We start from the raw sequence: 25895 nt of genomic DNA, 5'->3' as shown, positions 1-25895 counted from the left end.
CCCTTGCTTATATGTCGACAGAAGACCCCGGAAAGGACATGTGTGTATAGTTATCATGACTTCGACTGTCCAGGGCGGATGATCGGCTTCTGAGGGGTTGCCCTCTTTTTGCCAATAACAAGTCCTTCATCTTCCGAGTCGTCACCAGATTCTTCTTCGTCATCGCAGTAGTAGCGACACTCATCATCTTCTGCGGGTCGTGGAGGACAGGGATGCCGGGCTTTGACTGTTTCACCAGTGCGAAGAATCGAAGGAACCTGAACGGCTGATTCAGCATCATTCTCCTTGAAGCCACTCTCACCAGAGAGAGACGACGCTCCTGACACCACAGACGGGATGCTGGGGTGAGAAGTGCTCTGGGACATGCCGCTAGTATACTCGTCAATTGATGAAGAGGATATTGTAGCTGCCGATGGCGGCGAAGTCGTCAGTCCTCCTGAAAGAGGATCCCCAGAGGACTGGTCATTCGACGAGTCTGAGACTTGCGGGTGATTCTCAATCCGCAGGCCCGTGTAGTCACCGGAGCATGGCTCGCTGTCGCCACGATTGCCGTCTGCATCACCAACGGGCCCGAGGTCGCTCCTCCTCTTCCGTAATAAGGCCTCCTTGGTTAGGTGGAATGGCTCGGCGGAATGCTTGCCTGGAAGCTGGTGGGATCGGTTTCGCCGATGGCTGGAAGTTCTACCAAGGGAGCCATCGGGAGGAGTCAAGAGCGGCTCCTCGTTCGATAACAAGTTGCAATTCTGCATTTGACCAACAGCAGAGGCAACACTCAAAGCCAAGCTGGGCTCCGAGTGGCGGTCACCGTCCAAAGACGCGGTCTCGCCCGAGACAGACCGATCGGACCGCCAATCCCCAGGTTGCAGGCCTCGTGCAAGGCGACGGCTCGCGCCACCAAAAAGGCCACCAATGTTCGTGGTCCCAGACGGTTCCACACGGACGGGGGTACCAGCACGCTGGGGTACTGATACTCTTTTGTGGTCCGATGGTTTCACGGTCTTGGCAGATTCAGCAGTAGACAATGTGGACGTTGTGCGCTCGGGAGGATCTGGGCGCGTAGATTGGTCCTGCACTGGCATAAAATCGGACGAAGCGAAGTAAGACGGCTGATCTTCTCGGCCCACGGGACTTGCGGTGACACTCTGCGAAAGCGGATGCTCGCCTTCCCTGGGTAAGCGGAGAGAGCGTGGAAATTCTTCATCTCCCCTAAGGCTGTGCCGCCGATTGTCCCAAAGGTACTTCCCAAAGGCAGTGCTGCTTGTAGTTGACGATGACTCGACCGAAGGAGAATTGCTAGGAGTCCGCTTGCGACCATCCTTCTCTTTCGACCTTCCAGTCAGATAGTTAGACCACTTAGCAACGTTGGATCGCACACGCTGAATGAATGGTACTTTGCTGACAGCACTAGTCACTTCTTCGGTGGATACTTCGATCCTCTTTCCCTTGCTTTGATACCCTGGGTCCGTCTCTTCCACCCATGCTCTGGGGTTAGGAAGGCCATGCAGAACCCAAGGATGGTGTTTGATCTCCTTCACGGTGATCCGTTTGACCGGATCCTTGGTCAGCAGCCGCTTTAACAGATCATACAATTCGTCGTCAATGTCCTCGTACACCAGCTCGTCTTCCATCCGTTTGCTGCCGTCACTGTAGCGAGGCCACTGACTGACGGTGTCGGGATCGTCTTCCACGGGCTGTAATCGCTTTCGGGGAATGAAGACTTCCTTCCGCACAATAGTCTGGAACATGCTGTATTCGTCATCGGAAACGAATGGTAGGCGCCCGAAGATCATGCCGTAGAGGGTAACACCCAGAGACCAAACATCAATAGCGCCGGTGATCCGAGGGGCGGCGCCGAGCACGTCCACGAAATCATCGCCTGTATAGCACAACTCAGGGGCATAAAAAGCCGGTGTCCCGACCGTCTTAGACAGCTCGCGAGCATCATCCAACTCGGTGGCATCCGTCTCCTCCACCTGCTCCTCTTCCTCGTCTCGAATGGGCCGTCCCAAGTACGAGACGCCAAAATCTGAGATTTTCACACGATAGTTGCTGGTGACCAGAAGATTTGCGGGTTTGATGTCGCGATGGATGATGCCTTGGTAGTGAAGATATTCCAAACCTAGCAACGAATCGCGAAAGACATTACGCGCTTCGTTGAAAGTCAAGCAAGGCACATAGGTCATGTCGTCATCGTCGGTGAACCACTCCGGCTCAGAAGGTGCATAGCCGAAGCTGCTTGATGCGGTGCTGAACCGTCTTTCGAATGGGTAGTCCGCATAGGCGCCGTACATGCTGCCTTCTACTGCAGCCAGTGCCGACTCCTGACCCGACACATAAGACTGACTCGGAGAGGAGTGGGCATCATCGGTGCTCACCATAGACCGGCTGGGAACACGCGCAACCATAGGCTCGCCCCCCAGATCCTCATCGTCGTCTGACTCCGCACCATGCTCCAGACTCCAGGCAGGAATCGGAGCTTCTTGTGCATATGCCGCCTGTGCTTGGCGCCGTTCACGTGCCTTCTCGCGCTGCCGACGAAGGTGCTGGGCTGTCCTTACGTACTGTTGACTTTCTTCCATGAAAGACGGGGTATCAGGAATGCCCGCCTTCTCACGCTCCAGCCGGCGCTTATCGACGTGGACGATCTCTCGCAGCCCACGCTTGCGCCAGATGATTTCTCCGTTCTCCACATACTCGAGGACTATATAGACCTTTTGGCGATTCGGATCATCGATGACTTCTAACAGACTGACGACGTTAGGGTGCCGTGCCTTTTTCAGGATGGCAACCTCTTTCTTGACCTTATCCTCAGGGTTACCGAGTTTTCCGAGGCGGCGACGCTTTGAATAACGCTGAACGATTTTGATTGCAACCTTTTGTCGCGTTGTAACATGGCGGCCGAGCTTCACCTTTCCATGTTCACCGCGCCCGAGCTCCTCGAGGATCTCATACTGATTGATGAGCTTGTTTCCGGTCACAAGATCTCGATCCACCTCAGCGGTATGGGTTCTATCATCAAGATGGTCAGTCAACAGTCGAATTCTTTTGGCAGGACAGAGGATGTTAGTGCACTCGGTGGCACGTCAGACTTACTCTTTGGGGGGCTGGAGATGAGTGGGATGGAGATAGGGACTGCTGATGCGACCTTCGTCGTCGGACGCGAATGGAGGCGTCGAGCGAGGACTTCTGATGGAGAACAGGCCCGGGCTGGAGAGGGGGGTATTGCCCGCCGTGCGTGATGCACGCGACGGAGCAAATTTGGCCGCCTCAGTCCGGGACGGGTAAGAGCTTCGGGTGCGTAGGAACGGGGGTTGGTAGGTGGGGTGGATTTGGGACTGAAGGACGGCGTAGGATTGGTCGGGATAGACGGGATAGTCTGCGGAATGAGTCTCAGAGGGGCCCATGTGGGCGACCCTCCGAGAAGAGATGGAGCTCCGGCCGATAGCGCTATGATCCGACCGCGCATCGACGACGGTGTCCTCGTTCAATGCCTGAAGCGAGCTCGAAGAAGTACGAGTGGAGGGTGACCTGGATGTACTGGATGAATGGTACAGATGGGGAAACGGGTGTCGAAGAGAGGTCTGTCCATCTGAAAAATCGCCCTGCAGGGGAAGCTTCGCATTCGGTGGCTTGGTGACAGTCTGCTTGATATCTGCCTCTATCGGTGCCGGTAACGAAGAATCCTCGATGGACTTGTCCGAACTCCGCCTGCGAACATGGTCTGAGGTCTGGCCATTCCGGATAGCCAGAATGACGGGCTCCTCCAGGCCAGGAACTGAAGGCGGACGGTCCATTTTCATGTCTTTGAATCAGCGAACTCTTTCCGAGTTACAACTGGGCATCCTCCCCTTCCTAGGCCTTATTTCCTGGGGTTCCGTTGGTGGCCCTGTCCGTACAATATATTTCCTTCTCCGGTCCGGTTGATCTTCCCATAGAAACCGCTTGATTCAGGGCGAGCTGACGTGAAGCTCGGTGGATGCGCACGAGTAGACCGGCATTACTCTCAGAGCTCGACTCGGAAAGGCGTATAAACAGGCATGCAGAGTGACCTGGGGGATAAACCGTGTACCGGACAGCGGCGATAACGAGATCGGAGACTCCGAGCGACCGAACTGCTACAGCGCCAGGATGCAGCTGATGATCGATTGGGGCGCTCGGAGACGTGAGGGTGGAACGAGGTTGAGCCGGAGATGTTCGCAGATCGGTCGGAGAAGAGACCCTTTAAAATAGGGCAGGACCAGAGCCAAGAGAGTGTCTAAGTATAGTAACAAAAGACACGACGGTGTAATAACCGTTATATAGCAAGGGGGGAGCCGTCCGAAGTTGATAGGAAACAGACAAGAAGGAAAGAAAGTGCAAATAATTATACTGGCGATGAAAGGAATTAGAAGAAAAGAAAAGAAAAGAAAAAAAAAAAGGGTATAGGGAGAAGGTAAAAAGGAGGGGTAGGTATCCGTAAGTATTGGAAGGTTTAATGAAGAAGAGAAATAGTGGAACGAAGTGGAAGAGGGAAAGAAAGAGGAGGGGGGGAGGAAGAGGGATTAAGGGGAGGTGATGGGTGGTGTTTAGAAGAGGGAAAAGGGACGGGGATGGAGAGAGTTGAGGGAGAAAGTGTAGAAAGACAGGACGAGGGAGAGGGAGAGGGAGGAGAGGAACCGCTGTGATGGCGGATCGTGAGTAATGAATAATGGGGGGGAAGAACGGCAGATGGAGGTGGTGGTTCACGGCGGTGGTGGCAGAAGGGTCAGTCAGGCTTTTGTCAGGCGGCTTGCCTTTTTGGGGTGGGGGGGAAAAGAACTGGAAAGAGGGAGAGAGAGATTGAGAGACTCTGAGTACTAGAGAGAGAGGGGAGGAGGGGACCGAATGAATACGTAGCAAAAGATGAACAGCACAGCGCAAACTGCAGTACTTACCAGTGGTGACTGGTAAATTGATTTACAATACCCCAATAATACCTAGTCAGAACTGGTTGGAAAACGACTTGGCAACTCCCGTCCAGGAGGGATTGATGATACTAAATAATGACGGGGGGGGTGAAACCAGAATACAGCAGTATATTAGGTACCATACTCCGTACGGCGTACCGACCTGCCCGTCGAAGGGGGACCGATGGAAACGTACCTAGATTATTCTGGATCCATCACCCAATAGCCGGTCGGTGGGGAGGTTGAGTCCCTCTTCCCGTTGTGCACGAGCATCATCATAATGCGATTCAGTCCGATACAATCCCCTAGTGCTTCCCGGGAAGATAATCTAAAAGATAATCAAATGTCCATTTCAATGATCTTTATTTCTTATTTACTTTTTTTTTTGTATTTCCCTAGTTGATTGTGGGTAGCTATAGTGGTGGATAATAAGAACATTACTAGCCAGTGAATGCTTTGAACAAGGCCATCTCGGCCGGCCATCCGGCCCTCCTTGGCGGTGGTTGGGACCTCCTCCAAGCCCATGGGCACCACTCCCGTAGGCTACGGACTTTAGCGTCCTGACCGGTAACGGGAGAGGATCCTCTTTAGCTATCTAAAGTATTCTCCATCGGGGGGCAAAATGGATGCTGCATCTTAGGCTGAATTCTACTTTAGCTTGGTTCATCTGTACTCCGTAAGTGTGAGAATTCAAGACGCGTGTCGACCATTCATGAGCCCGTTGACCATCCCTAATTTGACTGCATGAGGTACTAGTACTTGGATTATATTACTATGCCTTCTAGACTTCTTGTAACTAAACTGTTTAATAGATCTACGTAGTAGTACTTAAAGAGACAAGGAAAGTTTAATAAAATACGAAGAGAAATGAGTTCTGAGAGTAAACGCAATGAAGAAAAAAGATGAAAGAAAAAGATAGAAAATACTTTTTAGCCTGTGGCGTCAGTTCTCTCTATCTTGTCTTACGTAGAGGACTATTTCTCCGGCCATTTTGTCAACGGGTCATTGGCCCTTCTCCGCCCCTTGCTCTTCCCGTCATCCTATCGCAACTGTTCGTCGTGCCTGAACGGATCCTTCGTGCCACCCAACCTGAATACGGGTTCGCCAATGCCTACAGTACTGCGACTCGGTCTATACGTCCATCATCAGCCCCTACAAAATATGATGGATATATCGAACAATCAGTTAGACACAGATTGTAAAGGAATTGTGTGTGTCGTCACTGACACCTGTCAGTCTGGCTGGCCAGCGCGACCGGTATCGATCTGGATCTGCTTGTTCCGTGGGTCCAATGATGTCTATCACCAACTCTCTTTCGCCCCATCCATAGTCGTCCGTTCTAGTATCTTCCAAGTCTCTAACCACGCTCTCTCCCTGGGTCAATTCTCAAAAAGCTGAGCGTCATGATACAGTAGTGATCAAGAGGGCACTGACCACCATGTAATTTGGATCGACGGATTTCGGAGCGACCCTGCTTCCCTGGCACCCGTCTGAGCCCTTATAGGCCACCAGTGTTCACCCTACTGTATGTAGATAATGTTTGACTGCGGCCTCACCCTCCAATAAGCTCTCGGGGCCTACTCCTTTAGCTCCGCGCGGAGAGCTTGGACAAGGAGGTCTGTGTTCTCCCCGAGTTCAGTCTAACCAGCAGCCACACGAACACTCCTGGAGATGTCACTGTTGGGTGCTTTCCTGATGAGGCAGGAGGCGAGGCCGACACACGCAGAGAAACTCGTGGAAGAACGGTGGGGAGCTCTCAATAGAATTTCCATCAATCCATGAAGCACCGGTCGCTCCACCTTGAGCAAGGCCTCGATGGGTCTTCCAGCTTGGGTATACCTGGCGACCATCCCTGGATCTGAAACGACTGGTTATCCATCCCAGGGTTCACCTGTATACAAAACGGCCTGACGCCGGGCGCACGGCCATTGGTGCCATGCTCAAGGGTGGCCCAGTTCCGGTCAGGAGAATCCCCAACCATCTTGCGAATAGAAGTTCACTAGCCCATCAGAGACGGGAGGCCGTCGAATGAGTTTCCTACCTCTGATTTGCTCATGCATAGCAGCCTGACTCGTCCCCACGAGGAGTGGCTGCTTTAGCGGCAATCCGTCTTTTCCACCTGCTTTTGGCATGGAAGCCATGCCATTCTTGCTGGATTGAGTGCAGCTTGCTCCCTTGATGAAGATCTCTAATGGTCTACTAGAGGAACCTCGCCTGCACTTGGGGGCAGCATAGTGACAATTCTAGCCAGCAAGCGCTCTCCCGGAAAATGGCTTTCACGAGAGGCGGGGAATGCTTGGGCCGACCACTGGACGCATGGCGATACAACTCTCTCTGGATACCTCAGCTTAGACTGGTCTCAGAGTGACCTAGTATGCGATCTTCGAAGGCGTTTCATTGGATGGCGGGCTGCAGTGCGGGCATGCATCTGCATTCTTGCATTCTCATCGGGCTCCTCTGATTCCATTCGCTCACTGGCCCGTACCGACGTCATCGGAGCCCAACGCTGGCGAGCCACACGTAGGACGCCCCTGACTGTTTCTCTCGGTGTCTCAAGGACCACGGCGCGAATATTTCTCGGATCAAGATAGACATGCCCTTTCTTGGCATGTCATATAGGCAATGCACGCCGCCTTATGGGGGTTGCCTTCCGCATACTTTGGTATATACGGTGCGGTCGGTGGCCTACCGCGTTCACTTCATCAACCACTGCTTGAATGGGCACTTTGACACTCCTTGTGCACTAGACCAGCACATTGATCTGCACTCACCTGCTATCTAGTGGGATGCTGTTCTGGTTCAGCCATTGCCAAGTGGCTAGAGGGTCACTGGCTGGGAAGGGATAGACTAGTTCATAGTGACTACTTCGGACGGCCAGGAGCAATGTTGGCGCTACATCCCGCGACAGGGGTACATCTCCCACTCTGATCCTGTCTGGTGCCATGCCTCGTGGGTTATGGGCTTTGCGCTCCGTATCGCTCGTTTATTAATCTTGGTGGAGACGAGGTGCAGCTGTTGGCCCGTTCGCCCGTTCCCCAGACCTCGACTTCGATTGCGCGCGGGGTACAAGGCTCTTTGCTTTGACAGCTCGGCCCGTACTGGGTTCTGAGGCCGCTGCTGGGGGCATTTGCGCTGCCGTGGGGGTATAGAGACGCATGAAATCTATGTACTGCTCCGTCGATCTCGTGGCTGGTGGGTGCGCGGATCGAAGTCTACCCCAGGGATCTCCAGTGTCATATTCAACTAGCTTGGTGATAGCACGAGGTCTCGCATGTCTACTTACTGAATGGGTTGGTGTGCGTCGGGGTTGATTCTCTGCGGGGCTACTACGTGCCGTGTTTACGCGGCGTCTCTTTTTCTAGTATGTTCTCAATATGCTTCTGATAGTGGTTGGTGTGTTGCTTGGACTTTCATTTGTGTGTCTTTTGGGGGTATTCCTTGATTGCAGGAGCTGCTCTCATGCTCCGCTGTATATGTCGTTATCGTCTCGGGCTAGACGCCCAGGTGCATCGTTTCATATTATACCAACCATTGATCAAGTAATCGAAATTGGGTTACCCGGTTGGCACACTGCGTGTAATCTGGGGATACGTGAGGGGTAACAGATGTAGTACGTAGGCCATGCTTTCATCATACTACTGGATTGTAATCCGAACACGGAGATATATATCCGGTGTTAGGATGTCGAGAAAGACGAAATGAAGAATAGTACACACGCCAGTAGACCGAGAACAGTGATTAGAAACAACCAAGTCAAACAAGTCAGGATCACAATGCTACAACCAACACAAATAACACAAATGTAGTAAGTACATTGCCATCCTAACATCTACTCAACTCTTCTGCTCACACTAACCACTAGCCTAGTAAGCACAAATATTAAAATACGTAGGCTATATACCAAATCCCCGGTACCTCTATCACAACAACAGGTGCTGTGGTCTAGTGGTATGACGTCACGTTGTGGCCGTGCCAGCCCCGGTTCGATTCCGGGCAGCGCCAATACGAACCAATAACTTTTTTTTGTCTTTTTACCTTTTCCCCCCTTCAGCCATACCCAACGCCATAGTTAGTTTGTTTTCACCCACATACAGTCATCTATAACTTCACATCGCATATCATATCTATACATTCTTTATCAGACACACTGTCCCTATTACAACCCAGAAATTATTACAGTGTCCCCCCAGTCTCACATCAAACCCATTCAAAAGAAACCAACCCCACTCCATCCCCCAGCCCCTACCTACTAGACAGTTAGACACAAGAGACAGTAAGTTCAGTAGTTTAGGTCCCCATTACCCATCCCTAATTCCTAATCGAGAATCATGCATATCCGAGCCTCGCCGAGGTTATCAGTAATAATGACTGGTCTGGTTTCTGGCGCACCCGCTACCAAGCTTTTTAGGGCGTCTTCTTCCCCTCTTATTAGAGGGGGGGGATACTGGGTAGGTAGGTAGGTAGGTAGGCATAGCCGGATGTTGGATGTATGGTATGTATGTATGTATCATGCCAATTAAAGCCAAGAACATGTGTGTTGATTACGGTATGAATACTAGTAGTTTGCCAAGTATACCACTTGAATGGGTATGTAATTTACTTGGTTGTTAATTATCTACTTTGTAAGTATGGGATGGATGGGATGTTGGTTGGTTGGCTTGGCTTGCAGATGATCGAGTGTAGTATGTCTCTGGTATGGTGTGTCGATGTGTGTTTAGTGTGGTGTGGTGTTGGTCATGTTTAGTAGACTCTACCTACTCTGGGAGGTAGTTAGGACAGGACTATAGCCGGGTAAAGTGGTACTGTAGTGCAAACTGCGGAGTATCCCACTTGCGATAACTCTGACCAGTAGTAATACTCACCATGTATTCTACCCCTTTACCACACATACTCTACTGTATGTTACTACTAGGACACCCTAGACTGCGGAGTGACCTCCTCTCCCTGCATACCACCAAACCAGGTAATCCGTGGCAGAAACCAAGAAACTAAAATAGATACGAGATTTACATCTACATCAATCCAGTATATGAATACGACTAGGAATATAGTACTATGAGACATGGGGCGCGGGTGAGTGTAACTCTACCTGGTCACCTATACCAAGCCACTGTTATAGAATTCTCCGTGGTAGATAATGATGCGGTGGCACGGTATCGGCCGCGCCTACTACCCGGATAGGAAACCGATAAGATTGGACTGCATCTGGCATGATGATATATGTATACTATGTAGTATATGTATATTTGTTGATTATACCTCGGGTATCATGCAGTATGCAGTAGGAGGAGTTAGGACGGCGAGCAGGGTTCTTTTCAATAGTGCTGCAACCACTATCTAGCCGTAGTGAGAAAGATGATTGTGGCGTTTTCGAATCATTAGATCGATTGCGCCATTCGTGGAAGATGTATCGCGGTTGGCTAGTTGGTCTTTACAAGCCCTGTGCTGTGTTGCATTGTGGTGAATGACTCAGGGGTTGATATGTTCATGGCGCTCTTGATAAGCATCCAGCTCAACGGGGATCAATTAACCGGAGGTGACGGTGACATGAAGACCTAGGTAGCTAGCTATTTGATCCCAGTTCGGGCCTCTGAAGAGTTGAGCCGAAGTCGCAACCAGTCTACATATGACAGCGCCATACTCCGGATACGTCGGTCAGCCGTCCGGTGCTTGCCAATTGGGAGGTCATATTGGACCAGGTGTCCTGATGCCTTGTCGCGCAGATCCGTGGTAGTTCGTTAGGTGGTACATGGTCCGGTGATTCCATACCACATGCTTTGTTTGCTTCCAACCTGGCCAAATTTAGATGAGGAAGGGGGCTTTAGTGCTAATAATCCACGATAGTGAGTATGCATGGCACAGGGAAATATCTCAACATTGGGAAGTACTTTACCCGAATAACGCCAAGTGATAGATCGCGTTCAGGTCATTCAATGGTATTAACCGCTCATGCATGCAGTGATACCGATGCAACGCCACAATGAGCTGATTAAAAGGTAGTCGATTAAAATTGATGTATGGTTCTAGCCTGCCAGTGGTATACTCATGCACACATCACAGGCAATCTGATTGGCTGGGTTGATTCTAATGCACAATCGGACCGGCATATGCAGCAGAGGCGGTAGCTTAATGTCAGTCAAGCAGGTACATATGTAGTGTTGCCTAGATACGTATCATACAGCCAAGCTGTACATACGTATAAGAGCCAGTGCATCACCCAGGCAAGTGTGCATATAGCCAGTAGAATGTTGGTATTGTGAAGGCCGAGTATAGCCAGCTGCCACCCCCTGTTCTTATGTTCGGTCAGGTTTGCGAAGAGTACAGTGGACCACACGACATACACAATGTTATCTAGTCGAGGAGGTCAAAGATCCAAACCTCGTACACCAAGTACCATCCATAGGCATATGTCTCACCGCAAGTTCTCAGGTGATCGGATAATGCTCCCCATCTGAATATAACCTAACAGGTAGCTTGCTGCGCTGCCCCCATCATGAGGCTACCAAACCAGCAAAATGCAGACACTTAGTATGTTATTTACCTTGGCATGCCCTGTGGCGTCCAAGCAGAAATGTTGTTCTATGCAGGAGCTCGGGAGCATACCTCTGGCTCGGACCCATGAAGTTTGGCTACGAGGTCAGATGGCAGCATTCAATCCCGAGTTGTAATAGACTTTCTCGTCCCCCAAGCCCGAACCGAGTGTTTCCGATATACCCTTGTCTTGGCTTGGTCTAGATGTATTGCTATTGGTTTCAGAGAAACAATCATCGCCTTAATCATGCAGGCGAACTGTCACGGCCGGGGGGAAGAAGGAATGTAGCTGATCGCCAACATCAACATCAACCCGCACCAAGGGGGGCTGGGCGACGGTTCGATTGGCCCACCATGATCAACGCCGCCACCCTTGAGCTTTTCCGATATGTTTGTTTGCTTTACGTCGCAGATGAGTTATGGTTAGTGATCCACTGGCGAGGCTGCCTGGAAGCAGTTGCATATCAGACTGCGGCCCGAGCGGGCCTACGGAGATTCGCGGGATATTCAGTCCGTTGAGGATCTTGCGCGTATTGTCGAGAAGGCTGTGGCCTGAGAGGAGGACCAGTTGTAATGGATAGTTGGGTTGCGGATCTCGCCACGGAGATCAGCCTGACTGTGTCGAAGGGCTGGTCAGTCCGGCCGAATATCAAACAACGTTGATGATTCCGACCAGTGAGAGGGCGCCTGGGCGTAAGGATGACCAAAGGCGATCCAGTAAGTAGATCCAAAGTTGACTGGCCACTGAGCGCACAGACTCACAGTGGCCAAATAGATGATCTCGCAGCAGCAGTACGAGCATCAGCACCAAGCTCTATCCGGAAGTTGAGTCAGGTCAGGCCAACTTCACCGAACCTTGATGTGGTAGTGGCTCCTTGGCCTTTCCAGAAAACTTCAAGTAAGGCGGTAGATAGTTGGAAGTGGGAATCTTTGCTTCTTCAGACACTCTTTTGACTTGTTCGTGGTGAAGATGCAGCCCCGCAGGAGCCCCACGAGGATGAGACCGGGTAAGGCGTATGTATGTATGTATCTACAAAGTATCTACTAATAGGTATAATTTTCTGGTAGTGGAGATTTTGAGTAAGTAGTTTTGGGTCAGGCTGGGAATGAGGCAGTGGGGGTGGGCATGATTTCACATGAAAAAACCAAGACCTTGATTTTCATATGATGGATGATGTTATGGTAAATAGTAATTAAATGAATGGGAGAGAAAATGTTGTTGATGGCTGGTAGTTGGCAGGCCAACCCATATTGAGCTTCCTTCAGTTTTCCCTGCTTGGGGTGGCCCCACTTGCAATATCAACAATCAACAATCAACGAATCTCAACCATCGCAACTCACCAAACGTGCAAAATAGTGGCATAGATTATACAGGAAGAAGGCTACAGAGACCAGTATCATCATCGACTACTACTATGAGCTGTCACACATCTTCTCATAGTTTCCTTGTAGCCGTTTGAACTAACTACGTGACATCTCTTAGAGGATCGCCCTTGTTTCACTTTTCTCCACATGGTCGGTCTCACTTATTCTGCATGCCATCATTCATACTATCGATAAGGTCAAAAACTGGCACCTGTCAATTTAATCATCCAGATACAGAATGGAGATAAACCACAATTGCCCGACCCAACAACAATCAATCATCACCAACCTCATCAAATCAATTTATCTATCTAACAGGGATCTTTGCACCACAATGCTCACGCGTCCTCCTTGGGACTTTCATGCAGTGCTCTCTCTCTCTCTCGCCCCTCCAGGTTGCCAGTGCAACCGCCCGTGTTGACGCTTCAATCCTCATCTCCAGCCCCTCAGTAATTCCAGGCCTCCACTTCAGACTGGACAAAGCTTGCCATGGGTCCGCTAGCGATGACGATGGCTCTAATCAAATCTTTCTTCCGGCGCCTCTAGAGATCGTCTAGAACCGGGTCCGATCGGCCGTAATTGAGATGCAGCCTGTTGTCGCTTTCTTTCCCCTGTCAATATTACTGCCTCCTCGCGCAGCTCTTCCTCCTCACCACTACTCCCTCTATCGCCTGTTTCAAGGTTACTTTTGTCTTTTGATTGCAATCCTCTGGAGACCAAACCTTCAAGGAGAAACTCCAATTGATACAGGTCGTCCCTAACGCTTCGTCTCATGCCGGCCGGTCTGGCCCTCCAGACGCGCCTTCGCTGAGTCGTGCTAACGAGCTAAGGATCGACCGTTGCGCTAGATGCATCGCAGTCAGTCTCAGACTGCCGCATTCTTGTTGACGCATCTTGAAGCTCTGGCTAATCCCCATGGATGAATGCCTCTCGAGAAAACACGGAATGCACCGGGCTGTTGGCGCCCCCGTGGTGCCAACACTCCTTGTCCTCCTGCTCTTCGCCAGCCCGGCTTCCACAGCCGTCCCATACACTCCCTCACAACTCTTCTACTCTTCAACTAGCAATGGGTCGTTTGCCTACCTGCTGCAATCCACCGGTACGAGTCAAGATGCCTCCACCGAGTTCATCACCTGGGATGTTTCAGGCGAAATCGACACAACAAGCCCGAGTTACAATATCTTGATGGACCCACTACCCTTTCAACTCAACACTCAGTCCCCTGCCTTTGTGCCTGTTATCGATCAGCATGGAGTGATTAAGATGTATGTAGGCGATTGCCAGGAAGCTTTGGACAAGGGTGAGCTGTGGCAGTTTACACCGGACAACAATAGCTCAATTGGTGATGGGTCATGGGAAAAGCTCTCTGTGAAGGAAAGCGGGTCAAGCAACAATGTGGATGCACCGAACTATCTCTCAGCAGGGTTCGCATATGCCTCCACCAATACCTCCGACAGCTCCGTCTATGCTTTTGGCGGGATGTGCCCCTTCTCGAATGCCTCAGAAGCAAATTGGATGGGTAGCGCCAACTACTCTCAGTCCATGGTGGTCCTTGAGCCATCCGGATCGGGCAGGACTGATGCTTATGATGCATCCACCACCGGCAATCGCGCACCCCCGATTGCAGAGGCCGGCTTTACCGTGACTCCGTTACAAGCCACTTATGCATATTCATCGAACGGCGAGGTGCGCCAGCAACAGGATTTTCTCCTGATTGGTGGCCAAACCCAGGACGCATTCATCAATATGTCGCAGCTTGCCGTGTTCTCACTGCCTCAAAATAGCTGGAGCTTCGTCACAGTCGACATTACTTCTACCTCCTACAAGACCGAGCTTGCTGTGAGGGAAGTTGCCACGGTGGAGCCGAGATCGGGGCATACAGCAGTTCTTTCCCCAGATGGCAGCAAGGTCATTGTGTACGGGGGATGGGTGGGGAATACAAGCATTGCTGCTCAACCGCAGCTAGTCATACTGGAACTAGGAGAAACATATGGGGGGTCTGGTGATTGGACTTGGAGCATACTGTCAACTGAGGATACGGAGACCACAGGAGGGAGTGGTCTTTATGGGCATGGGGCAACGATGCTGCCTGGTGGTGTGATGATGGTGGCAGGCGGATATACTATACCGCAGTCGTCGTCATCGTCGAAGCGTTCAGCTAAGCAATCCCAGCCAAACTCACAGGTTTATCTATATAACATCACCTCTGAGGAATGGGTCTCATCCTACCGGAATCCTGACTCCATCGCCAGCCAACAGAAGTCCTCCTATTCTGGCTCGTCAAATACATGGAAGACCGGGGTAGGAGTTGGTGTTGGGCTGGGAATTCCTGTGGTTGCTGGTCTCGCTATCCTCCTATTTTTCCTCTGGAAGAGGCGTCAAAAGCGCCGCATGCGAGATCAGGAGCTCCGCAAGCTAGCCTTGGGGGCAGAAAGAGCCCACTTCTGGGGTCAAGGGGAGCCTTTCATGGCGAGCAGTATCCACAAGCCCTCCATGAGGGAGGCGGAAGTGAAAAGTGACTACCCTTGGATGGGCAATAGCGGATCTGGCCGACCATTTAGTTGGCAGGATACAGGGGATGCTGTCGCGGAAAGCACTGGTCTGCTCGGGGATCCTAGTCCCACAACTACAGGTCGTTCTAGTCTGAGCGCGAGAATGTATCGCCCCCCTACGCAATACAGCGAATATAGAAGGAGTGATGCCACGGGCGATATCCACCCGATCGATGAACGTGAGGAAGATGAAGCCAAAGATGCCGTGGGAATTTCTACGCAGAAAACAAGCGACAACTTCCGGGCCGAGTCAACAATCCTGACACCTTTGAGCACGACCGTATGCGGAGACTCATATGCTGGTGGCTCGGCTGGACCGTCCGACTACATGGCTGGAGTTGGCTATGACAGAGACATGCCTTCTTCTCCAGATAAAGATGAACGGACATCCTCAAACCTCTCTGACTCCTCGACGTCAGCCAAATCAATCCCTCAACCTCGCATGGCTAACTTCAGCTACCCCGCGAGTCAAGCAAGTAGTGGGCGCCAGTCACCTCAAAAGTCCGTCACAATTTCGATCCCGAGTCGAGAACCAGCCCGAAGCAGACCGAACAGTGCAGCGCTTTCATCCGAAAAGCGCTACTCTTCTGACTCCTACTCCACCGCTCATACCTCCCTCTCCCTTCGACAAGCTGAAGGCGAGCACCTTCTCCGCGACAACCCTGAACCGACCTCCCCACTCGATCTGTTTCCCAAGCCTACCACTTTCCCCAAGCAACGCACATCCGAATGGATCGGCAACAACGTTCGCAGAGTCCTCTCCCTAACGCGGAGACGCCCAGCAACGGACACAGATCCGAGCCCAGCACCCCTAGCCTCTGGTATCGACCGAAGAAGCACGGTTCTCGGTTCTTCTTCAGCTTCTACAGGCTACGGCCTCCCGCGTCGCTCCGTCAGCGCATCAGCCGAACTCTTCAGACGCAAGCAAGGTGCCAAAGACTGGGGCGCAGCCAACCGACTCTCACGCAATATGGAGTCTCAGGCTCGGTCCTCACGCGATGACACCGCCCTACACGCATTTCTAGACCTTGATCCAGACAGTGACGACGATTGGGACGTGGAAGGTGCTGCAGAAGGCCGTCGCGTCCAGGTGACCTTCACCGTACCGAAGGAGAAACTTCGCGTTGTCAATGCCACTGCAGGCGAACTGGACACATTCTCCGAGAAGTCCGTCAGCAGAAGCAATAGTGATGCCACGAAGTGAGCAGAGCTTGCTTCTTTTTCCATTCCCCTGAACACCCAGTTTTGCGGTGATAAGCTTCTCCCGCCTCTTTATTTCTCTCATGTGGGTATCTGGTTGATACATACATCCCTACATACCCACATCCATACATATATTACATACGGGTTTGTGATTGTTGATTTATTTGATAAGATATGATACCACACTCGTTACACATTTGTTGTTACCTTTCTATTCTGATAGTTGATGCTTATTTTTTTTTCTCTTCGTTCAATGTCTTTATGCAAACGGTTGTATGGATGGATCGGACGATGTCAATGAGGTTGTGGAATTGACGAGCTATGAGTCGAATGAATATACATGAATTTTGAATGATACTTAAATCTTGTTTGACTTCCTCAACCTTTCAATTACTGACTACGCCAAGTAGGTAGTTCCTAGATAGTGATTTACCATTCCATAGCAAGCAGGGTTATTAAACACAAGGCTCATCTGTTATAGTAGTACGAACGTAGAACGCCATTTTGATTCGAAAACCACACCCGAGAAATCTATACGAACATAATCCAAAAAAAAAAAGAAAGGTAAGGTGATATAATATACCGAAGCAACAAATATCAATCAGGGAAAAAAGGTAAAGAAAAGTCATTAAGTTGAGTTTCTGACTTGAGACATCAAACATCAGCCGAACATGACGTACGTCACTGCATTCTAAGATAGAAAAAAAAATTGAAAACCCCCGCATGCATAGATCGGTCCCCAAAGAGCCGATCGTGAGAATTTTTAGACTGGAGACCCCGAACCCAAAACATAATAGAAATAAATCGAACCACTTCCTATTTAAGCGCTGTGGCCGTTGGTACCCAGAGTGGGACGAGTGGGCAGGGTCTTGGGCAACGGGGGCAGGAGAGACTTGGCGCTCTCGCGGGAGTACTGAGCCATCAGGGCGTCCATGACGACCAGCGCGGACATGGCCTCGACAATGGGAACGGCACGGGGAGTGACGCAGGGGTCGTGACGGCCCTTGGCTTCGAGGATACCCTCGCCGAAGTCGTAGGTGGCGGTGTTCTGGGCCTGGCCGATGGTGGCCGGGGGCTTGAAGGCGATGCGGAAGTAGATGTCGGCGCCGTTGGAGATACCGCCCTGGATACCACCGGAGTTGTTGGTCTTGGTGGTGAGGCGCTGCTTGGTGGTGGTGTTGGTGCCGAGTTGGGTAGGGACATCGGAGACGATGAAGGGGTCGTTGTGGATGGAGCCGGGGACTTCGCAGCCGCCGAAGCCGGAGCCGATCTCGAAGCCCTTGGTGGCGGGGATGCTGAGCATGGCGTGGGCGAGCTTGGCCTCGAGCTTGTCGAAGCAGGGCTCACCCAGACCGACGGGGACGTTGCGGATCACGCAGGTGACGGTACCGCCGATGCTGTCGTGGTTGTCGCGGAACTGCTCGATCACCTTGGTCATGCGCGCGGCGGCATCGGCGTTGGGGCAGCGGGTGGGCGCGAACTCGTCGACGGTGGTGCGGGTGATGGTCTTGAGGAGGTTGAGGTATTCGGGGTTGGTGGAGGCAGTGGGGTGCTCGGGAGTAGGGGGGAACAGGTGCTCGTTGCCAACGGAGGAGACGAAAGCGACAATCTCAACGCCGTGCGAGAGGCGCAGGTACTTTTCGGCGATGGCACCGGCAGCCACACGGCCTGTAACCCGGGGATAATTGTGTCAATGGCAATCCATTCTGGGGAGAAGCGGTTCACTTACCAATGGTCTCGCGGGCACTACTGCGACCACCACCGCTGCTGGCCTTGACGCCGTACTTCTCAAGGTAGGTCAAGTCGGCGTGACTGGGGCGGGGGTACAGGTCCATGGTGCTGTTGCCGTAGTCCTTGGGCCTCTGGTCCTCGTTGCGCACCATCATGCCAATCGGAGTTCCCAGGGTAACTCCAAACTCCGTTCCGGACTGGATTTCAACGCGGTCCTTCTCATTACGAGGCGTCGTCAGGGCACTCTGGCCGGGACGTCTCCGGGTCATCTGGGGCTGGATGTCGTCCTCGGTGAGTTCCATTCCTGGGGGGCAGCCATCGACGATGCAGCCGACGGAGCGGCAGTGCGATTCACCGTAACTGTGAACAGAAAGAGCGCAATTAGTATGTGCGTGTATATGGACGGAGGTGTTTGTGTCTGTGTGGTGGTGATGGTGTGCGATGTCACCATCATCATAGACTGGGGCTGAGTCAGAAGACCTACGTGGTGACCCGGAAGTAATCACCCCACGTCGACATGGCGGGCGGTGTTCAATTGATTGATAGGGTTCGGAGGGAGAAGAGAAGGTGGGATCTGTAGGGAGAGGATGGGAGAGAAGTTGAAGAAGGCAGGGTATCGAGGGAGAACGAGGCCAAATAAGAAGAATGGAGGGGAAAGGAAGAGGAGGAGAAAAGTAAGCGAGGGGCAGACGGAAAGAAAAGTGAAGTCTGGATGGAGTGTCGGAGAGAGGAATGGCACGTCGGGCTGCCACTTTGATCGTGTGCGGTTTAGCTCCCGGCGAGATCGGCCTTGTTCCTTGGCCCCCATTGGTCAATCATCCTCTCCGACTGTAGGTACCGTTCGGTCTGTTTTGAAGGTACGCCTGGTATCTTGCATTATGATGATACTTACAGTATTGTCACCATCTTCCCTCTCTCTCTTTCTCTTCCTCTCTACCTGTTCTGGACTGGCCATGAGTTGCTCGGCAGCTCTCTGAACTCCTTCAATGCGTCTCTTCTCCTCTCGAGCAACATGCTGGCTATCGTCGCTCCGAGTTCCTCATCCCAGCGCCAGCCCGCGTTCTAATGCCGTGCGGTGGAATTCCTCATTCTCCGCCGACCAATTCGCCCAGCTCGCCAGTCGCCAGTCCTCCCGGCATCAAATCTACCAATCTCTCTCCAACGATCCCTACGTGAACCTCTCCATCGAACACTTCCTGCTGGAGCATGCGCCCGCCGACTCGAGCATCCTCTTTCTATATATCAATCGACCGTGCGTGGTAATCGGGCGCAATCAGAACCCATGGCTCGAGACCAACCTCCGAGTGCTACATAACGACCGCGGAACCGCGGAGCACGGAATCCACTCCTACAATGATACCGAAGATGCGCTCTACGTCCGACGACGGTCTGGCGGCGGTGCTGTCTTCCACGACGAAGGCAACCTCAACTACAGTGTGATCTCCCCGCGACCGCCATTCACCCGCAACAAACATGCGGAGATGGTCGTGCGCGCATTGCACCGTGTCGGTGCGACCACTACCAGCGTCAATGACCGCCACGACATCGTCATGTCCCTTGACGAAGGGCAATCCCAACCTCGAAAGATCTCCGGCTCAGCGTTCAAGCTTACGCGACACCGCGCGCTTCACCACGGCACCTGCCTACTCGATTCGCCCAACATTAACACCCTCGGTTCGTTCTTACGATCGCCGGCACGAGACTACATCAAGGCCAAAGGTGTGGAAAGTGTGCGATCCCCCGTCGCCAACGTATCGTCCGTGTTCGCCGACGCTTCCATCCCTTTCGGAATCCAAGACGTGATCGCCAATATCATGTCGGAGTTTGCAGAGCTATACCAGACCAGTCCGGATGCTGTACGCCGCGCGCAGCGTGCCTATGTCCACGACGCAGAGCTATACGCAGGAGACGACTGGGTCGTCGGAGCGGTGGGAGAAGCCCAAGGCTACGAAGAGCCCGAGATCAAGAAAGGCATCGACGAATTACGAGTGAGTCGCTGCTTAATGCCCCGACAAGTCGAAGCCAAGAAACCGTAAACTAACACAGTATTAAAAATTTGCAACAGTCGCTGGAATGGAAATACACGCAAACGCCCCAATTCATCTTCTCGACTTACCCCGTGGAAGAGGACCCTCGCGAACGCCCCGCCCTTCCATCATCCCTACCTCCTTCTGTAAGATGGCGCTTTCCCTTTCTCTTGGCATCAGTAAGCAACAATCTATAACTAACCTAATTAATCAACACAGACACGTGTGTTCCTCCGCCTCAAACACGGGGCTATCCTGGAGAGCCACATCTCCGTCTCGTCCGATTCCTCCGTCGGCTCGGAGCAGGCTGCCCGTCTGCAGGAGGCACTCAAGGGGCGTAAGCTTCACGAGATCCGGCCGACCCACTGGAAGGAGATTCTATACGAACAGTTGGGGGCGGAAGAGGATGCAGCTACTATAGAGGAACTCGCTAGATTTATTGCGACTAAGCTTGGGTGGGTCTAGATACGAGATTACCCTTCTTCACTCCATATTGCATCGCCTACTTCATGTACATTACATTACTATATTGCTATAGACTACTGTATGCTATGTATACTACTCTGCGGTTATGTATGAAGACTAGGATATGTGCTATCGCTTCTTCTGGTTTTCATCAGTTCACTATAATATGCTATAACGGCCTTGTCTTGGGTTTAATACGAAACATTCAATTGCTGACAATCACGCAATGTCGACGACGGTAGTTATTGGTCAGCTCACTAGAACCCGTGATGCACATACAGAACGGAATAAGTTCGACACACTACGGAATAGTCACATTTAATGATATTCAGTCATCATTCATGAGTCGTATGTATTCTACCTGCTATGTACAATCCCCCAAACACCCGAAACAACCTCCATGAGGACCTAAGATGAAATAGGCAACGAAACTGAAGTACAATAACCCCCAAAAGATGCGATCCGCGTATGAACAGTGTGAACAGGTTGAATACAATCAAGGCACAGCTAACCCAACTCCTCTAGTGCAAGCGCTGAAGATGATGTACCCTGGAACGGAATGCGAAAGTAGAAGCACAAGAAAGAAAATTCTGACAAAAGCAATAAAAGAAAGATCTGAAATAGGCCTATTTCAGGCCCCGAGTCGGGAACCGACGAAAGCCCTCGCCTTGGAGTTTCGACTGGCTCCGGGTGACTCGTCGGGCGGGTCTATCTTCGAGACTCAACCCCCCAATCCCAGGACCCAGCTCGGTTCGTCGCGGCGAGAACATCGCTTCGCTGGCAGCTCGTCCGTAGCGAATGTTCCGGACGGTGTTGCTAGTAGCTGTGGTTGCGGTAGTCACGGTTGTTTCCGTGTCTGAGTCTCGATCGTAATAATCTGAGGCGTCGGAATCGTTCCCTTTCAGACTTTTGAGACTGAAGCTATGATCTTTGCTGGAAGACCCGTCGTATGGGGAGGGTGCAAGCGAGTAGTACGGCTCCGGCGATTGTGTCGCAAAGCTAGAGGTAGGGAGAGTAGAAGAGAAAGAAAGCGGCGGCGCAGACCGCTGAGAAGAGAATGACTGTAGGGGTTGGTTATCGATTGCCGGTTGAGGAGAATGCCCGGGATTCTCGCCATTCGATGGCGAGTCATGCCCCGATTGTTGTGGCTGAGGACCAGTGCTTGTTGCTCTGGCTATGTTGTATAGCGAGAGCAGACCCAGCGCCTCCTGGGCCGCCATGAACACCAGAAGTAGCTGGCCGTATCTGTCGAAGTAATGGCGCTCGATTGACACTCGCGGCAGGTTCCCACCGAGGTGGACAGCTGCCACGAGCTCCGCAAAGTAAACAAGAATTTCCATGCCGTTCCACTGTACTATAGGTTGCTTGAGGGCCTCCAAAAGAGCGAATCCAGCAATCAGGCTAGCACTGCCCAAGGAGGCCACCTCTACATAGTTCCCTGGAATTGACAAGCGGTCATACTGTGAGAGGACCCAGGCAGCGAGTGAGACAAGTAGTAGGCCTAATCGAAGATATTGGTACACAAAGTAACCTCGCAAGTTGGTAGACTGGCGAGAGTGAGATTTGGACGATTGGTGACGAGACTGCCAAGAGCTGTCCTCTTCATCCTCGGGCGACTTGATAGTGAAGGTTCGGTCAAACAAACTTTCGAGTCCGGTAGTCGCAGCATGGTCGCTCACAGGGAAAAACTTGGGAGGTGCAAACACCGAGTCTGGGCTGCTTTGGTTGCGATGCCATCGAAGGTTTTGGGTAGGAGTGCGGTGGAATGGGTTGCGTTCAACGACTTGTTCGATTGGTTTCACACGCTGAGCGGGTTTATTGCGCAGGTTCCATGCGGGTGGCTGTGGTGCAGCAGGAACGGATCCATAGAAAGGCATCGGCCCATCGAGCACGGACTTCTGATCCCTTTGATGGACGCTGACAGTCGGTGTAAGTTCGTGCTGCACAGAGGGAGTCCAGTCCATGTCATCCGATTCTGGAGGTGGTGTGGGAATGGTTGGGGTCTCGAGGGCTGCCCGCGGTGTGGCCGCCCTTGGGGTGCCCAGCTTTTCGAGCGGGAAACGAGAGGTGCGCTGCCGAAGATTGGAGCTTGGGGTCGAAAACTCCTGTCCGGTAGTCGTAGTGGGCGGAGGAGAAGCTTCGGTTCTGCGGTTTGGCGTGGCTGCGGGCGTGTCATCGGTCCAGTCTACCAATGGCCGGGTATCGTAGCGCACTATCCGCCGGGAGACCATGACAGACTGAGACATTATTAGCATGCTGGGCTCAGATGATAGTTGCCAGATGATTAGCTTACCATAATCGTGAAGAAGATCATGAAGAGATGCAATGTTGGTGGCAGGTCTGGTGGCAGTCCACTTGATGACGGATCCCGTAAGACGCCCCAGAAAGCGCATCGCACCACCAAAATGATGAGCTGAACCTGGTAGTATTCTCCTAGTTTGACGAAGCGACCTCCTCGCCCTTCAACCTTGAGTCGCAATTTCGGGTTCCACCAAATGGACAGGATGCCCGCAATCAGCGCAAGACCGGCGTACGGTGCCAGGTCTACTGAGCAATGGTTCGGCACGCGGCGGGTCTCGAAGAGAAGGTTCACGCAAGAACTGATAGAGGGCGACATCGAGGGGGAGTCTGGATCCTGCAGCGGTTCCCACTCCTCAACAGTCAAAGCACTCCACACATTCCAGCTAAGTTGACCAGCAACACTAATCCAATAACCCAAAGCACCAGCTAAAACCAACAGGTTCCTCCAGTTCCATCGACGCGCTTGCCGAGCGGCCCGTCCAGCTTTACTGCGGTCCATCATGCGTCTTAGGTGGTCTGACTTGGCTTCATATCCTGCCTGACGTATGCGTTGCTTCACTCTGGGTTCGCATTTCACGCACACCTGCGGATAACGCTCCTCTAAGTTCTTGCGAAATTTGGGGTACTCCTTCTCATATGCGCTGTAGTTCGGATCATCGGACGATGGAAAGTAGGACGCCAGAGCGCTGGTGAAGAGATGTTGGTTTCGAAGACATTGGGCGCAGAATAAGCTGGAGGCTGTAAAGTCGGTGGATTCGAATGGCGGGCTCGATGCCCCGGGACCGTAGACGTCTGGATTTGTTTCTGCAGCGGGAGGATCCGTGATTTCTCCTTTCTATGAAGCGCAACCGCCGAGGCAATCAGTACTTGAAATCTTGCTTGACGCCTGGATATACAAAACACGGGATTTACCTCATCCAGGTAGTTGACGGCTTCGCAATGTTTGCAACGCCATTTGCGGGCAGTATCGCTGTCGGAGTGGGCCGAGCGACGCCCGCAATAAAAGCATTTGAATCGCTTAGCGAACAATGAAGCCATCTCAAGCCGTGTAGGTGGACATTGATGGCGGTGACGATAAGAAATGGGATGGATGATGGGGGGAAATCAGAGGAAGGAGTTAAGACAACAACACCAAAATAATCGCCGAGACTAGCACGGACCACGTGCCTGGATAGTTATCCAGCTTCCAGATAGATCCCCAAGCATCTAACGCCCCCCGCAACAATTACTCCTCATTCACTTGTCGCTCCCCAGCTATTGTTGTAACTAGCTATGGGGTTGGTTTGACAAGGTTTGAAGAAGAAGTCTCCGCCTTTTAATGCGCTGTCACTATATACATAGAGTTCATTCGTTCCGCCGGCCGCATGCGACAACTGCGACAACTCTGGAACCTGCCACATCCTCAATAACACATCGTCAATTCATCTCAAACAATACATACAACCACCACTCAATCCCATGGAGTCATGGCTATCCTGGACTAGCCTCTTTCTGGCTATCGGCTTTACTGCCATAGCCTGCATATTTACGCTCATTGTAAGCAATTTCCTGCACATCATCTCCCCTATACAATTGAAGCTAATCCGCCCACTCAATAACTTTCAGCTCTTCATCCACGCTCTCGCCAAATCACAAAACAGCCAAGTCCCCAAATGGCGCCCGCAAAACTCCCCCGTCCATCTCCTAGTCGTCCTCGGTAGCGGTGGCCACACAGCCGAGATGTTCTCTATGCTCCGGCGCATGAACCTCGATCCGTCCAAATACACCCATCGAACCTACATCGTAAGCTCTGGGGACAACTTCAGCGCAACAAAAGCCGTCGAATTCGAAACAACCCATATAACCCATCATGTCAATTTCAATACCAAAATCGCATCATCAGACCCCTCCTACACCATCGTCACGGTACCCCGCGCCCGTCGCGTACACCAATCCTACCTGAGTGCGCCTTTCTCTACACTGAACTCCTTCTGGTCCTGTCTCTCGGTCCTACGGGGTCTCCATCCGGACCAGAGCCGGCATTCTCGCCCAGCGTCGCATCTATCCTCTCCATACCCGGACCTCATTCTCACCAATGGCCCTGCCACCGCGGTCTGCGTCATCGTTGCCGCCCGGCTGCTTCGTCTATGGCTGTTCTTGTGCGGGTTCTTTTCTTCTTCTGCGCCCGGTCAAAGAGCATCAGAAAGTGGCTCTGCAACCGTGCCAGTGCCGGGTACCTACCAGCTGCGCACAATCTTCGTAGAATCGTGGGCTCGCGTGACTACATTGAGCCTGTCGGGGAAGCTTCTGTTACCTCTGGCAGATCGATTTCTGGTCCAGTGGCCCGCATTAGCAGGGAAGAAGGCGTGGCCGGGAATGAAAGAGACAGAATACGTTGGTACACTTATGGATTGAGTGTCCGGTGTTGTATCTCCGGTTCTACAAGTCTTCAAAACTTTAATTGCTTTCCGCTGTCTTGCGATTTGATCTTAGCCTGTTGTATCTATAGACATATCATACATGATACCCCTTGAACATTTGTATCATACCGTCGGGTCAATCACCATGTTTCTTAGCAACTACAAGCTGTCGGGCCCTACGGGCGATCAGTCGGCGGCGGGACCACATCGAGGGGCCGAACCGAGGTATACATGGAGACAGTAAGGTTGGACTCCCCTCTTTTTCTTCTGCATTGTACCTGGCAGGGGTGATCCGGAAACCGATTGTTCTTGGACAATGATAATACCACAATTAGACTCACTAAGATTGAAATCCCAGCAGCAATCTTGGGCCTTATAGTAGAATAAGCGCAGCTA

At 52.0% G+C, this 25895-nt stretch overlaps 6 protein-coding genes and 1 non-coding gene across 7 annotated transcripts; 4 read left to right on the top strand and 3 right to left on the bottom strand.

The window, feature by feature from the left end:
• Positions 1–53: 53 nt before the first annotated feature.
• BO88DRAFT_423336 (putative serine/threonine protein kinase) lies at positions 54–3794 on the bottom strand (the record flags this gene model as incomplete). Its single annotated transcript, XM_025708639.1, has 2 exons — positions 54–3009; positions 3094–3794. The coding sequence occupies 2 exons, from the start codon at positions 3792–3794 to the stop codon at positions 54–56; spliced, it is 3657 nt and encodes a 1218-aa protein (XP_025565228.1).
• A 5062-nt stretch (positions 3795–8856) lies between these two features.
• On the top strand, positions 8857–8927 carry BO88DRAFT_t78. Its single transcript has one exon. It is a non-coding gene; the product is annotated as a tRNA-His (tRNA).
• A 4630-nt stretch (positions 8928–13557) lies between these two features.
• BO88DRAFT_228795 (uncharacterized protein) lies at positions 13558–16987 on the top strand. Its single transcript, XM_025702055.1, has one exon. It carries the CDS (start codon positions 13737–13739, stop codon positions 16575–16577), a length of 2841 nt encoding a protein of 946 aa, XP_025565227.1. The 5' UTR covers positions 13558–13736; the 3' UTR covers positions 16578–16987.
• A 33-nt stretch (positions 16988–17020) lies between these two features.
• Positions 17021–18928, bottom strand: BO88DRAFT_402784 (bifunctional chorismate synthase/riboflavin reductase [NAD(P)H] ARO2). The gene is made up of 3 exons (XM_025706193.1): positions 18792–18928; positions 18306–18667; positions 17021–18244 (listed from the first exon to the last, which is right to left on the bottom strand). The coding sequence occupies exons 1-3, from the start codon at positions 18824–18826 to the stop codon at positions 17397–17399; spliced, it is 1245 nt and encodes a 414-aa protein (XP_025565226.1). The 5' UTR covers positions 18827–18928; the 3' UTR covers positions 17021–17396.
• A 307-nt stretch (positions 18929–19235) lies between these two features.
• Positions 19236–20849, top strand: BO88DRAFT_433411 (putative lipoate--protein ligase). Its single transcript, XM_025709418.1, has 3 exons — positions 19236–20295; positions 20373–20480; positions 20554–20849. Exons 1-3 carry the CDS (start codon positions 19294–19296, stop codon positions 20797–20799), a joined length of 1356 nt encoding a protein of 451 aa, XP_025565225.1. The 5' UTR covers positions 19236–19293; the 3' UTR covers positions 20800–20849.
• Positions 20850–21130: 281 nt separating this feature from the next.
• BO88DRAFT_360663 (uncharacterized protein) lies at positions 21131–24363 on the bottom strand. The gene is made up of 3 exons (XM_025703857.1): positions 24013–24363; positions 23093–23935; positions 21131–23036 (listed from the first exon to the last, which is right to left on the bottom strand). The coding sequence occupies exons 1-3, from the start codon at positions 24136–24138 to the stop codon at positions 21426–21428; spliced, it is 2580 nt and encodes an 859-aa protein (XP_025565224.1). The 5' UTR covers positions 24139–24363; the 3' UTR covers positions 21131–21425.
• On the top strand, positions 24314–25666 carry BO88DRAFT_402780 (glycosyltransferase family protein). The gene is made up of 2 exons (XM_025706192.1): positions 24314–24636; positions 24706–25666. The coding sequence occupies exons 1-2, from the start codon at positions 24559–24561 to the stop codon at positions 25492–25494; spliced, it is 867 nt and encodes a 288-aa protein (XP_025565223.1). The 5' UTR covers positions 24314–24558; the 3' UTR covers positions 25495–25666.
• The last annotated feature ends 229 nt before the right edge of the window (positions 25667–25895 follow it).

Source organism: Aspergillus vadensis (genome assembly GCF_003184925.1).
Source record: "Aspergillus vadensis CBS 113365 unplaced genomic scaffold BO88scaffold_5, whole genome shotgun sequence".
Taxonomy (NCBI): Eukaryota; Fungi; Ascomycota; class Eurotiomycetes; order Eurotiales; family Aspergillaceae; genus Aspergillus; species Aspergillus vadensis.
This window is presented reverse-complemented; position numbering and strand designations above follow the sequence as displayed.

What these genes read in the sequence shown, in the direction of transcription:
- BO88DRAFT_228795 (XM_025702055.1), top strand. Translation starts at nt 13,737, where the DNA reads ATGGATGAATGCCTCTCGAGAAAACACGGAATGCACCGGGCTGTTGGC.
- BO88DRAFT_402784 (XM_025706193.1), bottom strand. Translation starts at nt 18,826, where the DNA reads ATGTCGACGTGGGGTGATTACTTCCGGGTCACCAC. An exon ending in GATTACTTCCGGGTCACCAC is followed by an intron (nt 18,668 to 18,791) that starts GTAGGTCTTCTG and finishes TTCTGTTCACAG; the next exon opens with TTACGGTGAATCGCACTGCC. An exon ending in TAGTGCCCGCGAGACCATTG is followed by an intron (nt 18,245 to 18,305) that starts GTAAGTGAACCG and finishes CCCGGGTTACAG; the next exon opens with GCCGTGTGGCTGCCGGTGCC.
- BO88DRAFT_360663 (XM_025703857.1), bottom strand. Translation starts at nt 24,138, where the DNA reads ATGGCTTCATTGTTCGCTAAGCGATTCAAATGCTTTTATTGCGGGCGT. An exon ending in CCGTCAACTACCTGGATGAG is followed by an intron (nt 23,936 to 24,012) that starts GTAAATCCCGTG and finishes TGCGCTTCATAG; the next exon opens with AAAGGAGAAATCACGGATCC. An exon ending in TGATCTTCTTCACGATTATG is followed by an intron (nt 23,037 to 23,092) that starts GTAAGCTAATCA and finishes ATAATGTCTCAG; the next exon opens with TCTGTCATGGTCTCCCGGCG.
- BO88DRAFT_402780 (XM_025706192.1), top strand. Translation starts at nt 24,559, where the DNA reads ATGGAGTCATGGCTATCCTGGACTAGCCTCTTTCTGGCTATCGGCTTT. An exon ending in CCTGCATATTTACGCTCATT is followed by an intron (nt 24,637 to 24,705) that starts GTAAGCAATTTC and finishes AATAACTTTCAG; the next exon opens with CTCTTCATCCACGCTCTCGC.
- BO88DRAFT_433411 (XM_025709418.1), top strand. Translation starts at nt 19,294, where the DNA reads ATGCGTCTCTTCTCCTCTCGAGCAACATGCTGGCTATCGTCGCTCCGA. An exon ending in AAGGCATCGACGAATTACGA is followed by an intron (nt 20,296 to 20,372) that starts GTGAGTCGCTGC and finishes AATTTGCAACAG; the next exon opens with TCGCTGGAATGGAAATACAC. An exon ending in CATCATCCCTACCTCCTTCT is followed by an intron (nt 20,481 to 20,553) that starts GTAAGATGGCGC and finishes TAATCAACACAG; the next exon opens with ACACGTGTGTTCCTCCGCCT.